The sequence below is a fragment of the Empidonax traillii genome, unplaced genomic scaffold (genome assembly GCF_003031625.1).
Source record: "Empidonax traillii isolate 1590-97213 ecotype Southwest subspecies unplaced genomic scaffold, ASM303162v1 scaffold321:size1084243, whole genome shotgun sequence".
NCBI classification, from domain to species: Eukaryota; Metazoa; Chordata; class Aves; order Passeriformes; family Tyrannidae; genus Empidonax; species Empidonax traillii.
In genome coordinates, this window is record NW_020955514.1 from 692,153 (window position 1) to 710,302 (window position 18,150).

Consider the following 18,150-nt stretch of genomic DNA (forward strand, 5'->3'; position numbering starts at 1 on the left):
GTTTTAAAACATATACGTTATTTCCTTAGAAGTATGGTGTTCTTATCACACAGATACATGATTACTGTATGTAATTTATTATGTCATCTATAAAATATATGATGAAAATCCAGTGCAAGGGAACTCATAAACTTGACTGAACATTGCAAAGTGTCACAGTCTGGTCTAATCTCTCATAGCAGATGCTTCTTTGGACAGCAGGTTATACTAGAGAACTCCTGAGATCCCCTCCAAACTGAATTATTTTGTTATGTTTTGGAAATGGGTATCAAATTACTATTCTCATGGTAAAATATAACTCTGTGTAGATCCAAAATAGAATGGAAAAGGAAAAGAGCATTAGATGTTTTACCCTTTTTTACTGGTGGTACTTTGGGAGTCGGTTAATACTTCAGAATTATAGCATAATAATCCTATTGATAGCTCCATTAGCAGATTGGAAGTTTTGATTTATTAAAAGCTGCATGATAAGGTCTCGTTAAAAAAACCTGAAGACATATGGCATTGAGTGGGAATGCGAAGGTAGTGTAGGTAGTGTAGGTATAAGTATCTGTAAATGTTTTTAGGCAATGTAAGGTTTTAAATAAAGGACTCAAGTGAGTGGTATGATATCTTTGGATGGCTTGTTTTCTTCAGCTACTAGTTGGAAGATAACTGCTATAATTGGCTATTAGCATGGTCTTTTTTTTTTTTTTTCTCATGAAAGGATATTTCGAAAACAGACCAGAGAATTTTACATTCTATCTTGACAGAAGTCTAGATGTTGACTTAGTTATGAATCACTGACTGCATGGTTTCTAATATATACTGAATTTGCATGCATGTTATTTGAGAAATGTTTGTTTATCTGGGGTGTGTTGAATTCCTTCTTTTTGCTGGCAAGATTCATGTTGAGTGCCAGACCTGAACACAGCAAAGCCCCAAAGATATCAGTGGGCAGCCCAGTACTCTCTAAACCTGACTCTGTGACAGTCTAGTCCTGCAATCTGGAAGGACCCCAGGTGTAACATGGATAGTCTTGATGCTTTCTTTTAATTTTGCAAGTTTTTTCAGGCTGCTTTGTGACTGACTGGAAGTGTACAGTGCTGCTTGCTGAGGATCTATCTGATGCTCTTTCTTTTGGTTGAAGCTTGATATACCTTTGGCCATTGCAAGACAGCTCTGTGGCTGCCTTCTTCAGTATCTATATCAAGTGGATCCTCCTCACACTTTTAGGACATCTTTTCATTCCTCCAGACATCTAACAATGTGTGGAGATGTTAGCAAGAAGGTGAGGGTCCAGGCCTGTTTTGTAAATGTGCCTACAGTTACACAGGAAGAAAGAAAGGAGAGACTTTTAGCCTAACTTATCTAATTTTGTTTAACGAAGTAATTAATATTGCATTTTAAAGATGCATATAATCAATTAGGTAGCTGCTGACTTGACTGGATACAATACATTTTTTCCAGACAGGTGCTTATTGAATAACCTTGGAGCTTTGAATTACTGTGACACTTTATTCATATGTTAGTTACCAAAGTATTCAGAATCTCCCACGATGAGCAGCTGATGTGGCTTTAATGAATACCCACCAACGTAATATAAAAATAAAATCTCCATCAGAGGCATTTTTAGTCCAGCTAAATTTGATGTAATCATTCCCCTTTGCCCTAAAAGATAATTTAAGAAGATTTCAATGACTGCTTCGTACAAAAGAATTTTTCCTCATAGCAGGGGATCCATTTTTGTTTGGAAAATGATAAAACATTTTATTAATTGGAGGACCTGAGTGAATCTAACAACCTGAATTTCACAGAAGTAAATCAGGTGACAGGATACATTTGTTAGGAACTTGGGAAATGAAGGTACTAATTGCTTAGAGTTGTTGGAGGTACCTTCGGATGTTGTGTGGGCAGAAGCTGTGTGAACTTCCTTGGACAGCTGTCCCAGCACTGGTCATGCTACTTCTGTCCTCCTGAGTTGCCAGTATGGTAAATTGCCATTCATTTATTTGGAAGTTGTGTATTGTGCATGCACAAGGCATAGGATGATGCCAACAAATCCAGCTTTGCTGTTGAAAAAAACCTTTCTTTTTGTAAGTTTTAAGTTATGATTCTATGCTCATATGACAGGAGGTCATAGGTTATGCACTCCTGTAAGGACTGGTCCCTAAAAAGTGACTGCCAGTAAGTTCAGTCCATAGTCTGATCTTGTAGCAAGAGCTCCTGATTAGAGCTTGGAAGTCTGTAACCTAAACTACCGGTATAAGAATCTGCTGTTTTCCATAGAAGTCTGGCTTATTAGCAGAGAAGATTAAAGGAAAACAAAGACTTAGGTAAGACTGATAGATAATTATTTTTAGTATCTACCCAAGTCTTAGAGTCTGTATATGTTTGGCAGATTTTGGAGCTATTTCTCTAGTTATTTCCTAGTACTTACTGAGAAAGGTCCTTCTACTCAATCGTCCACAAAACTGAGCAATGAGAGTTTGCAGTACATAAGTACAAACTAAATTTTATACGCACCTTTTATACATAGGCAATCCTTAGGGGGAGGTTTGTGTTCTGTGACTGTGTAGCTCATAAGGAGTTGAATTTGTGGAAGTAATTGAGCATGTGAAGTGCAAACTTACTGACTTCAGCTTCCTTCCTACCTCTTCATCTTATATTGGCCAAATTTTTAAAATTATATCTTAAAATCATATCTTTTGCTGTAAGAGGGATACTACTTGCTAAAAAACTGATGTGTATGTGCCCTAGTAATGTTCTGCAAATCTGTACTTGTCAAACAGTCATTCTCTGAGAAAAGTGAAAGGATCTTTCCTACTAACAGTTCTTTGCTGTGGGAAGAGTTAGTGTCTGTTGCATCTTGGTTTGGCTAATTTGCTGATTTGTTATGCCAACTTTGTACTCAAAGTACTCTTAGAACATCTGTGTTGAACCTTTTTTGGACATAAGGGCATTTAATAAATACAGCAGAGTAACATTAAAAAATAGTTTCAAGCAACTGCTTGTAACGCTGAATGCTACAGATCCTTGCACAGACCTGTCTGGATTGCACCATAGGTGTTTTCCTTTGGCAGATATCCACATGGAAGCACTGGGGGTTTGGTTTGAATAAGCACTTACACAGATTTGAATTAGTCAGTGCTTAGTATGATTTGTCTTGCAGTGTAAATAGGAATGGAGACCTAACAAAATAATCCTCATCAAATAGTCCTATTTTCTGTTTTTAAATTTGGAGGGTGTCAAGCATTGTTTTAACTGGGAGACACAGAGGTCACAGACCCTGTTGATGGGTGTTAATGCCTTGTCCCTGTTAGAACACCTTTGTGTCCAGTATATGTTGTTAGAGATGGACTGTGTGTGTCTTACTTTTTCTGCTAATCTTATCCAGATTGCAGACTTTCCTCTACATGGGAAAGAAAGTTAGAAATTCCAGCATTGTTACTTCTGTTCCTGTGATGCACTCGGATCTATCCAGGGCAGGTCAGACAGTGAATATGGTGAGGGATGAGAGATGTGGCAGCTTCTTTCTCAGAGTAGTTAATAATGTAGGGAGCTCCCTACATTATGGAGTTTCAGCTCATCTGGCAGTGTTCCTTCCACTGCTTTTGTGTTTGTTTTGACTGCTTTGTTGACAACATCATAACCAAGTCTTTTAAAATTAAAAGACCTGGGATGATAATGAAACTTTCATTTCATCATTACAACTGTTTTTTTGTTTTACTAACTCAACCACAGCAATGCATAGCCTTTGTCATTCTTTTTTTTCCCCTCTTATTAAGTGATTCAGTGTTTTTGTGTTGTAGTACTACTACCCAGTTGATCAGATATACGAGAACAGCGGCTGCGAGGAAGCTAATCTATTTTATCTGTCATTAATTACTTTCCCTATGTATTAATAAGAACTACTGAAATTTCTGATGTTGAACAAGTTAGCAGACAATGTCGTTTGCAACTGCTGAACATGGCACACTTGCCAGTGCTATTTGAAAGAATCCATAAGGTTTCTCTTGGGATAATGGCTATTCTTAATTCCAGCATCTGGCTTTATTGTTGTACCTGGCTGGAAGCAAATGATTTAAAGGAAATGGGCCTGTTTTACTGTTTTCCACATTCTGTGTAACTTTTGCTTTTTCTTTTTTTGTTGTAATACGATGAGCCTTCTTCGGTGAAATAGTTTCAGGTAGAATGGCAAGCTCACTAAAATGTATGGGGAAAATCCCTGATAGTATATTTTAGGAGTGTTCTATATTATTCTAACTTGTCTTTTATTAAATATGAACACAGAGAGCCAAAAGGTTGCTTATTTTATCCCTGACTTCTGATCTTATTTACCTTCTGAACATCAAACTTAAAAGTGAAGTCTTTATAAAGAGATGATCTGGATTGGAAGGTGTCAGATTAATCGCTATGACTCTGACTTTATGATGTAAATTTGTAGGATGAAAAATTTGGTCTTTCTCAGTGTTAAAATTCCCAATGAGTTCAGTGAATTCAGGACACAATTTACAGGTCAGTTTAGATTTTAAGTCATCTAGACCTGCTGGATGCTAGTTATTTCTGTAGCTGTTGCCTTTGGTGCTGTGCTCTTCAGTGTTCTGTCCCTGGTAGTAACTATTACAGACATTGGGTATAATCTCTGAAAATCTTTGACACTTACAATTTTAATTTAGTGTGTAGCACATCTCCAGGATGTGCGGTAGGCAGATTGTCCCATACATTTTTCCAATCAGCATTTCAAGCATAAGAATATCTGGCATAAAAATGTCTATTTTATTTTCCTTCTTCTTATATATTTTCCATGTTTCCTCCTTTGTTTGTTTGTTTATTTATTTTCTGTTTCCTTTTTAAAGATCCAAGTACAAATCCAGCCTATTCAGAAGAAAGGTTGGCTCACGAAGCTTTGCAATTAGAAAAGCGCTTGAGCTTGCTGTCCCATACAAGTCGCCAAGGCAGTGGAGGTAAGAAACATCTTTAATTAATTAAAAATAAATATCTTCCTTTTTTCTCAGGCTTTAAAAATGAGCATATGTTATAATTATAAGATGTGGAGCTTCCAAGAAAAATAGAGAAATGGTCAAGACATTTGATTACCTGTAAAAATGCTCTTCTCCAAATATAAGTGAGGAAAAAAAATTCTTGAAATATATGCATAAATGAATCACAGAAGATCTTTTTGTATATAGATATGTAAACATTTTTATAGCACTAGTATTCTCATTTTATTGGTACAGTTATGTATGTTTGTATTTTGGTACAGTAATCTGATTAACTATGGAAGTAAAATATGTTTGAAAAGGGGAGAACTTGGTGCATAAACCTTAAAAATCTAGCTTTGAATGCATTATGTCCCACAATATGGTAGGGTTATGGCAAGGTAACATACTTTAACCTTGCATTTTATTTTTCCTGTGGGGATACAAATTATTGCAGGAATTCTGGCTTTCTGACAGCAGTTCCATTTACAAAAAACAGATGGAATCTCAGGGTCCTTCCTGTTTGTACATACTTCAGTCTCTTGATTGTGTTTAAAGGTTGATGTGTTTTCTTCTCTTCCAGGAGATGACAGGAGTCTTTCAAGCTCGTCTTCAGACACCAGCCACTCGGACGTCAGTGTTGGGAGCAGATTGACAGTGTGGCCTGAGCAGTCTTCAGCCAGCACCTCTCAAGAGAGCCATGGACTGGCAGCTGCCAAGGGCATTCATCTTGGGGAAGAAAAGAGTCTTCCAGAAGGGGCACGTGGCACCATGAAACCCCCTCCGAAACCCCTCCGATCCAGACAGCTGCAGGAAATAGGTCGTCAGAGTTCTTCCGACAGTGGAATAGCTACTGGTAGTCACTCTTCTTACTCTGGAAGCTTCTCTTCCTATGCTGGGAGCTTGGACATTTGCCACGGTGATGAGTTTGGATCATTGCTAAGCTTGCCATTGAACTTTCCTTCAGATCAGAGTTTATGTACTTGTCCTCACAGCGAGTCCCAGAGAGGTGTGGGATCAGAGTATCAGGTTCCCAGCTCTCTCAGACATATTTATGATATACCCAGGAGCGTGTTACAGGCAGCTTCTAAAGATGTGCAACAGAAGAGTGCAGACTCTACGCTACCCAAGGACCAGACCCTGCCACCTCAAGGTGCTAGTGACCCAAAACTGAGACTACCACACTTGGAAGCACGGAGGGCACCTGAGCACAGCCAGGACAGGGGGAGACCTTCATCCTTACTCGCAGAAAGCAGCAAGGACTCAAGTGATGAGACATATGTGGATTTTGTTTCAAGGTGGTCAGACACAAAACCACAAGGACAGGTGTCAGACTCCAAAAGTAGTGAGTTGTCACCACCTGGTGGGGCCTCAGCTGACCCCTGTGACACATGTAGCCCCCACCTTGGGATGACAAGAGCTCTTTTTTCAGCTTGTCCAATCTGTGGTGGACTAAAGGTAAATACCTAAGACTGAGCAGATGCTAACAAACCTTAGTTAATACAGCATGATTAATTTAAAATTACTTAAGCTGTAGGTCATAAGTAATATTGTTTCCTTTACAGATTGAACAGGTAATAACTTCTTTGTGTTGCTCATGGTTAAATGGAGGGGTTTAACACATGGTTTCCTCAAAATCTGGGCCTGGTCAAGGAAACACTGAACAGCATAGGCCACCAATTGTTATTTTTAAATTGGCCAATTTTGGCTGTGGGTATGTGTGAGTGAAAGAGAGAGAAGTTTTGAAGCCACTGAATTTGTCATATAATAGCAAACAAGGAGGAAGGACATTGATCTGTCTTGCTGCTGGTATTTGCAAAAAAAAAAAAAGAAAGGACGTCAAGCAGTATGTGCTGGCTCCTAAGGTGACCAGAGTGCATATTTTTATTTTATTGATGTTTTTCTTTATCACTGTAGTTTGAGCATTGCACAAGAAGCCAGATTAGCAAGTTTCTCACTGGAGAAATACAAGATGGTGAAGTCAGCATGGCAATCCATAGCAGATCAACTAATCCAGTATTGCAATTGGCCAATGACAGATATTCTAGAGGAGGGACACAGAAGCTCATCAGAAGTCTATGACCAGGACAACTTATTTGCAGGAAAAATTATTTTTATCACCAGTCTCATGAAGACTTGAAACCTAAGCTATGGAGATTCATATGCCTTTATAACCACATTTACCATTATCTGTGACTTTGATATTGTTAAAAATTCTATTATACTTTGCATGAAGAAAATATATCTTGGTTTTATCCATTCTGGAGAAGACTTTTTTTTTTTTTTTGTGAATATGCTTGCTGAACTAGAACTGGGTAAAGCTGCTTGTATTAGTGAGCTGTCGAAAGGCTGTGAAGGTTAGAGAGGGTGCTCAAATTAGAGAATGTGCAAAACAAGGATTCAGCAAGAGAGACTTCTGCTTGAGGAATCAAATGCTGCCATTGAAGTGTGTGAATTTAATTAAGCATTTAAGATTACATAAATCACTGCTGTGAGAAGGGCTTGAATGTATAGTAGGTGATGAAAGAAAAATTAAAAGGTTATAAATTTGAGGGATTATTTTCTTCTCATGAGGTGTTTTATGCATTTGCATCATTGACTGCCTTGATTTCTAGAAGGGCTCTGGGTTGGGATTAGAAAGCTCAAAGGTGTCTTTGTTATGGGCAGCGAGGAAAGAATTAGATAAGGTACAATTAGTTCACATGGTCTAAATGTTTGTGGGTGATCTGAATTGTTGGTTTAGAAATGAATTTATCAAATCTTACCCTGGATATCTGTGGAAGACAGGAAGCTGAAAGGGAATATTCCATTGTTTATCTTCAAAACCATTAAAAGCTAAATTATGTCACTGCTTTCCTTGCCCGTTGACCCCCAACGGCATAGGTACCCATGTCTTTTATTGCAAAGTGCTGTCAGGTTTCACAGGGTTTCTAGCTGCCCTAATAATATAAGTTGACAAGAATTCCAGGTATTGTCAATATTTAAACAAATGTAGTGATAAACACTGCTGCAAAACTCTTACTAACTTTTGTTTTAGCATGAGATGTGCACATCTGCTATTTTTTGTTTTAAATACCTATTTATAAGCAGTCAGGAAAGAAGTCTCATAAAATGGATTGGTTCATGAGTTTGTTTTTACTTTTGAAAGAAAAAAATAACTTTTTGATACATTCTCTTGAACTGTCAGGATGAGTTATTTTATCAGCAGGTAATGGACACTGTCTTTGGCGTTTCTCATGATGAATACAGTGAAAGCACAAGTCCATATGCTGTAACTAAAAAATAATTCTTATTCCTTGTGCTCTGAACAGGATATGATTAAGATGCAGTTAGGACTAGGAGGAGTTGATTTATGGATTAACGAAGATACCAGGTTTTCACGTTCATTCAAATTCATGTTCAAAAAGCTTTAGTGTGCCAGTGTTTGGAGTTCCTTTGCAATTTCAAGTTAAGCTGTTAATTAAATTGTGTTAATGGTTTTTAAATGCCTGCTATGTAAAGTGAGTAAGTGACCAGAATAGAGGAAAGTCTACAGCAGTAGTTAAGGATAATTAAGGATATATTTACTTGTTTTCTACTCTGTATGTAAACTTTGGCAAATGGAGGTCAGGTTTGGGCATGTTGTGTGCACATTGGAGTTCAGCTTGTGAAGAGTTGGAGACTGGGTGCAGGATGAAGACATGGATACGTGGAGAGCATGGTGGTGTTCATGATTGGGACTGACTTGTTAATAACCACCTGCTCCACTAGTGACAAGGACGATGAGGAGCATAGGGAGAACACACCCTGGGAAAGCACCGAGGCTCAAACAGAAAACAGGGCAAGGGAAGCCTTTGTGTTTCACTCTGCATGACGAATAGAACCAGCATGAAGAGAGTCAGCAAATATTGCTCCTATAATTTCTGTATTGTATTTCATGTTAGACACTGGAGGTTAATAAGCAAGCATGCAGGGTGTTTTGCTTTCCGTTGTACGTAATTGTAGTGTGCTCAAGATGCTCCTTTGCAAACTTCACAAGGTGTGCCTTTGCTATGTAATTTTGCCTAGTTGATTTCAGTGCTATAGATTATTACAGAGATGAATTCATTGTGCATTGTAAGTATAATTTAAGCTTAGAATGTTGGATTGTTATGGGATTTCTGAGTAAGCTGTAGAGATTTATTATTGGACTTATTACATTTTCAACTACTTAACTAATACTAATTTGATGAATTTCATTGTATGCTTGTTGCTCTGTAACTTTATTTGATGCTATAGTTTAAGAAATGATGTCAACGTTTTTTTATAGGGTGTCTTTTTTTTTTCTTTTTTTTACACCACCATTGTTTGTAAATTTTCTTAGAAGTCTGAAAAATAAAATTATTTTCCAACTGGTTTTGTCCTTTTCCATCTGACAAGTACTGGCTTTAGTTTTGCTTTGCTTTTTGTCCCTTGACCTTCATCTCCTTGCAAGCTGAATTAATAGGGAATGATTATGGCTGTCTCTTCATACTACTTAGCATAATACTCAAATCACTGTTGACAGCTCGAAATGGGCCTATTAGTAGGAATTACGTTTGTGTATGTCTAGCCCATGCTAAACTCATATTTATGTCAGTGGGAGTTCTTTATGTAGAAATATAGTCTTGACTACTGCCTTGGTAGTTAACTTGCCATAATAGAGAGGAAAAGAACTTGTCAGTTTGTGTGTGGCTGTTATCATCAATCTATATTGGTATTCAGCCACCTACTTTAGTTGATGTTTTTAAAATACCAAAACTGCCTGGGAGATAATGGTCCCAAATTAGGAGCTGGTCTACCCAAATCCTCTCTGAGGTACTAGTATGGTTCCTGCTACCACAATAACTGTATCACTCAAACTTTGAATTTTCCAGCACATCTGTAGTAAGTGGAAATGTGGAAATGTTGTGGTCATGATGGACAAAAGAGTTTAGGGGTTTTGTCAGGCAGCAGGATCCACAGTGCTGAGGAGCTAAGAAACCTTCCATACACAGTATCGGGAGAACCTGGCCTTGTGGGGATGTGGGTCTCGCTTTAAGCGGGGAGTTGCTTTGTTTAGGTGACAGGATATTTAAGTCTTTTAGTCTGTCTTTATTTTGCATTGCAACTCTAAAGGAAGACATGCATGTTTGTAGTGTGATCCTTGAGCAGGCTCTTCAGTAGTGTATTTAGTCATGCACTACCATGTCCCCTTTCCAGAGCTTGGTAATCACCTGCAGCCTTGGATGAGTGCAGAGTCCTTGTGTAGATCCAGAGCAGTTATAAATATCTGTGTGTCCCTTGTGCACTGGAGACCAGGGAGAGACTAGGCCTAGAGAGAAGCAAGGCTGATGTGTCTTTAGGTAGAGAAGGGGCTTGAAGTCTAAAGAGCATCCTCCGCTGAGGTCTCTTCTGAGGTCTTGCCTGGGCTGATTTTACCAGGGTCATGAGCAGCCCGTAACTGGGTTGGGAATACAGCCTTGGTCTTCCAAATCCCATACAAACCCCTTAGCCCTGGAGTTAGCTGGTGTGTCTCCTTTCATTGTAGATGCTACTTCTGAGAGTGGTGAAAGAGAAGGCCTGTAAGGTGTTACCTTGTATTGCAAAATTTGAGAAATAGCAGCTTCAAAACTATATGGCCACATCTGTGCAGCTGAGAATATTTTAACTTTTTTTGGCTTTTAGTCGTGCCGTTCTCTAATGTAGTATGAAAACAGATACTAAAGAAATCACAATATATTGTTATCTATCTACAACTTTATTGTAGCAGGTTTTTTTCTGTTGGAGTCATTACCTCTTTCCCCATGAGACCAAACATCTTACGTGTTTATCTTGTAGTGTGTTTATTGCCATGCTTTCTCTGGAAGTGTAGGAATGATTATTTGTAATTGCACACCTTTTACATCTCTTTTCAGAGGTTTTTTTTTTTACAGTATTGATGTGTTATGCTGTAACATTTTATGCTTCCTCCCACCTTTAAAAAAGCTACAGGCTGTCTAAATTCTCAGCTGAGAAGGATGCATCTGTCATCTTCTACAGCGTTGTTGCTACTTGTATTGCTGCTTTAATGTCAGAGCTCTGGGCAGTTGGGCAACACACGTACTGTCAAAACTATAACAGGAACAGTTTGCTCCTCAGAGGAATCTGGAAGTCAGTTGTCAGTATTGACCCGAGTAATTGTGTGTTTGTGAGGCTCTTCTGTACTTTGATGACCCTTGATTCTGGGTCTTACTGGCTTTTGGCATGAATTAGAAAACTTGCTCTTGTGCTCTCTTCTTTTAAGATTTAATTACAGTTGTTTTTCTTTGAGTCTTGACCTGCAGTCAAACCTGCAGTGACATCACATGTGTCAGCACTAAATAAGGTGTCTGGACTGGACAATGATTTAGCAATCTGGCATTTTACTTACACTAAAGTTACTGTAAAAGGCTCTGAAATTTTTACAATAGTGTTATTTTTTTTGACTTTTCATGGATTCAAAAGCATTTTAAAACCCACCCATTCTTCATCTTTCAGCTTTCTGAAACAGAAGAAATCTGTCACTGCTGCTGCTCTTGACAGTGAAATGCAGTAATTTCTGGAGCTGGCTGTGCTGACAAAAACACACAGCACTACAAATCAGAGATGAGAGCAAAAATATGTTCTCCAGTTGAAACTGATGGAGGAAAGGGGATAAAACGGGTGTGGGTAGTATCAGGCTTAGAACTAGATTTATTTTCCTTTCTGTAGTTTTGGCCAGGACTACAAATCTCTTGTAGGGTTGACTCCCATCCTCCTGCAGAAGTACTGTCTGGTCTGCTTATGCACTGTGTTGTGACATTGCTTACCATCAGCTTGCAGGGAAGGAAACTTTTTTTTTCTCAGTTTAGCACTGTTATTTTATTGAATATTATAATGCTTCTTGGCAACTTCACTCCCAAGTAATCAAGAAAAGACCCAGTTTCCTTTAATATTGCTGTTGTGAGTAAGGGCTCATATGTGACCTGACTCTTCCAAAGGTTTGCATAGAGAAGGTCATTTTCAATGGGCAAGACTCTGCATTTGAGATGTCACAGTAAAATACAAGACATGCCAACCCTGCCAGAACTGTGCAGATCTGTTTTTGGCCCTGTAGGAAGCTGCCTTATCTCTTAGCTAAAAAATTATACTCAAGGTACTCTTCATCTATAATGAAAGAATGCTCACAGTATTTGTGCAAGGAATAGAGGTTCTAATCTAAATTCAGAATAATAAGAATTAAGCTCTTGGCGCTTCTTGGGATCAGGCACTATGGGAAACAGAAAGCCTGTAATGGTCTGTAATGGGAAAAGAAGTGCCTGCCACAGAAGCCCTGGTAAGTGAAAAGATATTAATGTCAAGAGAAGAGAACATCTTTTGTGCATGAGGGGATGTAGACAATGCAGCTCAGCAGAGTTAATTCTTCTGTACCCAACAGAAGAGTTGCTGGATTGCTTTTCTGTCAGAGACCCATGAAGATATTGAAAGACCACAGAATTGACCTTCTATACCCATCCGAATGATCAAATGGAAAAATTTTCTTCCTCCCTTAAATACAATCAAGCTGGATAATAGCTTTTATTATTACTAATACTGATGGCTACTTCTTTCTCTGTTGGGAGCAGTAACTTTCCTGAAGGGAGAGAAAGAAATGCTTTGAAAGAGAATGCTTTATCTGACAATAAAAGCTGGAAAAATTACTCCCTTTAGAATCTAAAGTTTGTGAAATTTTTGTTTTTGATCCAGTTGTAAAGGAAACTTTTCTGATCACTAGGAATGTGGTCAAAATGGGAAAATGGAATTTTTTTCTCTCTCTCTTTTTATTTTTTTAAATTTTATTTTATATATTTTTTTCTCCTTCTAAATACAAATCTGTTTCTTTCTGGAAAAATTCAGCAGAATCCTACAGAGTGCTAGCAAACACTTTCTGTCTTTATTTGATAAAAAGGAGAAAGTAGAATTCACCTGCAGAGGAAGAAAACACAAAAAGACATAAAGCATAGATTACATGGAACTGAACTCAGGGGAAGCAAAAAACTCCAGTGGCAGCCCTGGATTAAGATTCCCAAGTTTTACTCCCATGTCGTCCGTCTCCTTCTGCAAGATCGTAAACAAATTTAACAACTTTACTTTCAAAAAAACCCTCAATTCCTTGACTTACAAACATTTACAACGTTTGTAATGTCTGCTAACATTCTATTTTTATGATTGTGCATTAAAGAAGGCTAAGCAGAAAATATTTTGTTTTGATTAATAGTCACTGATATCAAAGTAATTGCATGGCTCAGAAGGAATTGGTGAGTGTCAGTAGGATAGCAATCATTTGGATGGGATGTGTGGAGGGCTGACAGCAGCTCACTGTGAGTAGATGAGAGGACTGAAAATAGATGCTCAGTAGGGGTGTGACCTTTCCAACCAGCCGTTTTTTGACAGAGCCACTTAAAACTGGAAGCATGCAAATCAGAAGGATGAAATGTGTTCTAGAAAAATTATACAAACTCTATTTGAACTTGTCCACAACACATAACGACATAGGATTGGAATTAGTTTTCATAATTAAAGATTCTCAATATACTTATTTCTTCAAGATATTTATGGAAGTGCTTTCAATATAGCTGATAATATCCCATATGGACTTTTAATCAGATTAGATCCAAAGGTATCAGTTGTGTAGAGGTTGTGATGAAGGAAAATCCTTACTGTTTCCCATGTAATTCTGCAACCCTATACTAAGTTGTATTACTTTGCTCATTAAAAGCAAATATTTTTTCCTAATATTATTTAGCAAAGTTTAATAATATGGTAACAACATCTTCATATAGGTAATGAAATTTTGGCATTTGTTAGCATGAAAATATGTGGCAACACATCTGAATAGAAAATTGTTTATTGCCTGTTCCACTGAACCTGCTCCATGAACCAGTCTGAGGAATGAATCACTGAAGGGTATTTTTATGTTCAGAATTGAATGAATACTTCCTTTAGGCAAAGAAATTAGTAAATGTGCGTAAACCATTCTGATATAGAAATGCCTACCAGTTTTCAGGATGGACTGTTTTAAAGTTGCTTCGTGATTTTACGTATTGCTTTACTATCCATAGCTCTGAGTGCTTCTGCTGAAATGCTTGGGAACTTGTCTGGGGGAGAAAAGAAAGCAAATTCTTTATAGGTCCATACAGAAGATAAGGCTGCCAAATTTCCCTCTTATGCAACTGTACACTCCTGCCCAAAATGTTCCAGTGAGCAGAAGACTTGTTGCAAACTTCAGCAGCTTTCCTCTGACACTCAGATGAGAAGCAGGGCCTCTGAAATCAGTGTAACTGAAGTGTTCACTTCATAAGAGAATTGTTCTGCATGTGACTTAAATATGATGGATCTGCGATATCTAAGAGAAGCAGACTTCAAACCCTGTCCCATAGTGGAAGAGTGGAGTTGATTGCTCTGGACCTCAGGAAATACAGAAGGAATCTGTACTGAAGTCTGTTGTTCTTGCTCTGCCTGGATTAGTGTTGGATGCATTTGACAAAAGTGCCCACTGTGCTATGGAGCTGGTTGTCTTTGGCAGACTCCTGGCAGGAATTTGTGAAGGCAGAGTGGTGTTTTGGGCCCTGTCTCACTTTACATAAAGAGTGGTAAGAAGCTGGAGATTTGGACTGATCCAGGAATTTCTTGTTAGGATTTTATTATTGTGGCTCTGACCAGCTTACCTCAGTCTACCTAACTGCATAATATCTGTGTCTGGATCCTGTTTGCTTCCTAAGGCTATTGTCAGGACTGATGGGATGGTGTTTCTGCAGTACTTTGGATGTGGACACTAATTATATCCAGGTGCTAGTGCTTAGATTAAATGCAATGTTTTCCAGGCTGCAGTGAGACAGAAAGTTCTGTTTTGCCTTTCAAGTGAACCATGTACAGAAAAGGAAATCTTTAATAAGAGTAGCTAAAGGAGAAAATCAACTTGCAAGGGTGAAACAGCTGCTCCACAATTTTTGATTTTAAAAGATGGCAAACCTATCACTAATTTCAAGAGAAATTATTTTTGTGTGAGAAATTGAGCTTGAATAATGGTGTCTTTCAAGAACTGCAGTTCTTGAAAGTTACTGGAAAGAAGTTATTAATGCAAGAATCTTTACATTCAGTGGATTCAGAAAGTCTATGACTGAGGACATGACAGTTGAAAATAATTTCTTTCTAAGAATGGGATTGGCCTGAGGGCTGAGCAGTTTTTTAGCATTTAGAAAGGAGTAAGTTGTCAAGAACATGCTTGAGGATGTGACTGAACTTCAAGCTGAGTTGTAACAACAGAGGGAGAAAAAAACCCCATAACTGCATTATGTTTTCTTATTTTTTTTTTTTTTCTAAAATCCTTATGGATTTGCATCAAATCCTTATGGCTTACATCACATCTAAGTTTGCAAATTTTTTTGATGCAGTGCCTTTTTTTCTTTTTACTCAGTTTTGAAATGTAGGAACTCTGGGTCAGAACCAGGGTGACACAATGAGACCTCAAAGTTACTGCACCTGACCAACTGAGCAAATCTTTTTTGGAATGTAAATAAAGCTCTTTATCCCACTGTTTACCAGTTGCACACAAACTTTTCTGTTCCATTCCTAAATTACATTGCAGAGGGAAGGACTTCCTTGCACTCTGGCCATCCTTGTTAGTGTAACAGCATTTTGTGTCTTGAAAAACTAACTTGCTTCACACAGTAATTCAACCCATGAATGTAGGATGGAAGTATAGGGAAAAATGTTATCTGGAGCTACTGTTGTTTTTCCATTCCCTCTGGTTCAGCTCCAGTGAAGTTTGATGCATTAATGTGTCTCTAATGACACAAAATTCGTGTCTTAGTTGTGTGTGTAGAAGTTAGACTGAGCTTCCTTGGGTGGGATGGAGATGTTAAGATCAAAACAAAGGACTGTAATGCATAGGATAAATAAAAGCCAGGATGGGGTGAGTGAATACCAGAGTCTTACATATGGGCTTCTAGGCTGCAATAAAGTGCATTTACTGCATACAAGTTCTGCTTGTATGTCCTGCTTGGTATTTTATGTATTTCCATGTATCTTTTCCCAAAGCAGGGTAGATGAAAGGAAGCAGACCTTGAGACTTTCTCTGAAGCAGTTCAATCCCACACAAGTCCAAAGGGTAGATGGAAAAGGGGCTTTAAAGCTGACTTTGTGCTCCTAAGTCTTGTCACATGAGGGTGTCGGGCTGTGCACAGGATAAAGTGCAGCAGCCAGCTGTCAGTCAACTAAAATGACTGTTTCAACAGCTGGGAATCAGTGGGACATGAACTCTGGCTGTGTTCCCTCTCCCCTAGCCGCATCCTCTGCAGTAGTCTGGATTCTGTGGAATCTTCTGCTAATTCAATGCTGATTGGAAGCAATTTTGAATGTACAAGAAATTTGAGCCTGGAAAATATTAAGGAAATATAAACCTTTCCCAGATCTGGTTTATTACAAGGGCATAGAAGTGCTAAGTGGGCTATATCAGGGCTGGTAACTGTATACTTGAATCCCCTGTAGCACGAGGAAAACATTTCCAGATGAAGTTTGCCAATTCATCTCATTCCTCGAGGCACAAAGTCGAGCAGAACACACGTGCTATGGAGATAACTACTATAGAAAGATTTGAAAAAAACTGCAGAAATAATTGTACCTAATAATTTATAGCAGTGCTCTCTGATATAGAAGAAGCCTGTGGGCAGCCCCCATGCACAGTTAAGTATCTGTATCCTTTGAAGCTGTGCAGCTTAATTATAGTTTCATTACTTTTGACAAACCATAATTTCAGTGATGGGCTGGGGATAAAGAAAAACACTTGTCTTAATTTTACTATTTTGAGCTTTCTCTCCCTTATTTGTCCTTCCAGTTCCATCCATTTCTTTCTACTGATGATCGCTGATTATCTTGTTAATTTTTTTTTTTTTTTCCTGGAAGAAGTTGACTAACCATAGCTCTAAATCTGAGGCTGAAAAGAAGGAAAATGAATGTGAAGATCATATTGCAAGGCTTTCATTTTAATTCTTCATAGGCCCATAATTAAGCCCACTCTAGTTCTCTCTCTGTGGAACAGGATGCACAGGTTATAACAAGGATTCTTTTCTTTGTGCCTTTATGTGGAATGGGCTGGAAGGAAGGAATCAAGTAACTAGTCTAATGTAAATTGGCGTGACTCCATCGGCTACAAAATAGGCACGAGTATATTTTTAGTGCAAGCAGAAGCTAAGTTCACACTGTGGAACAACACTCTTTGGGGGAAGTAGAAGAAGGAAAAGACTTTTCTTAGGGCAGTCCCCAGGTGAATGTTTCTAAATGGTCATGACAGCTTAACATAAACTTTCTCCATCTCTAAGAACCCATAGAGTTAGGTTTAATTTGTCTCTAAGACCTGAGATTTCACTTTCCCAGCTTTTGAAATATTTTCATTTGAGCCCTTCTCTATCTATTGTCACTTTAGCTGTAGAGTTGTAGTTGAACTCTCTGTTTGCAAAGAAGAATCCCTTTTCTTCATGAATAACTGACTTCAATTTTAAATCTTGTTGCAAGCAGAAAACTTGAGTAAAGGGGATACTTCATGCACTTTTGTATAATTAGTGGAATTCATCTTCTGTGAATTGGGAACTACTTTTTACAAGAAGAGTTGTGATAAGGTACTTCTCAATACAGTGGCATAAGAGCTATCTTTTAATTTAAAGGTATAAAATGCCTCTTATGCATGTTGGTTGAAGCTTATCCTTTTTCCTTATCAGAAAAGAAATGTCTTAGTGTAAAGAAATGAATGAATTATCAGACCTTTTGTTTTGAATGTCTCTGCTGGTGCACATTTTCCATAAATTGCTCTGTTCGAAACCAAGGGAACAAGGCCATCTGAATCCCTTTGTGAATACTTGCATGGATATATCTATATGTTAATTATTGTCCTTTTCATTTATTTTCAGTCTCTCCAAGCTTCCTGCTAAACAGTACTTTGACTTCTGAAAGTCTTGAAACAGGCTAATGCTCTGACTCAGAACTCTTGTTTGTATTGGGATGTGCTGTTCTAAGAAAATACAGAACAGTACTTCCCTTTGGTCAAGTTTTCGTAGGTATCTCTGCAGTACTGAGATGATCAGTGATGGCACAGTTAGTCATTGTGAACTTTCAAACACAAAGCAAAAGGATCATGTGAGGTCTTGCATCCCATCTGTGTGCACCTTGCCTCTCCTGT

At 38.2% G+C, this 18,150-nt stretch overlaps 1 protein-coding gene across 4 annotated transcripts in view; it reads left to right on the top strand.

Moving 5' to 3' along the window:
• Nucleotides 1-18,150, top strand: part of DOK7 (docking protein 7) — a 58,254-nt gene that overhangs the window by 16,547 nt on the left and 23,557 nt on the right. For all 4 annotated transcript variants that reach the window (XM_027891386.1, XM_027891388.1, XM_027891387.1 and 1 more), the window contains exons 6-7: nt 4,839-4,946; nt 5,545-6,419. In XM_027891386.1, the coding sequence (XP_027747187.1) occupies nt 4,839-4,946; nt 5,545-6,419 (983 nt within the window). The remainder of the gene's footprint in view (nt 1-4,838; nt 4,947-5,544; nt 6,420-18,150) is intronic.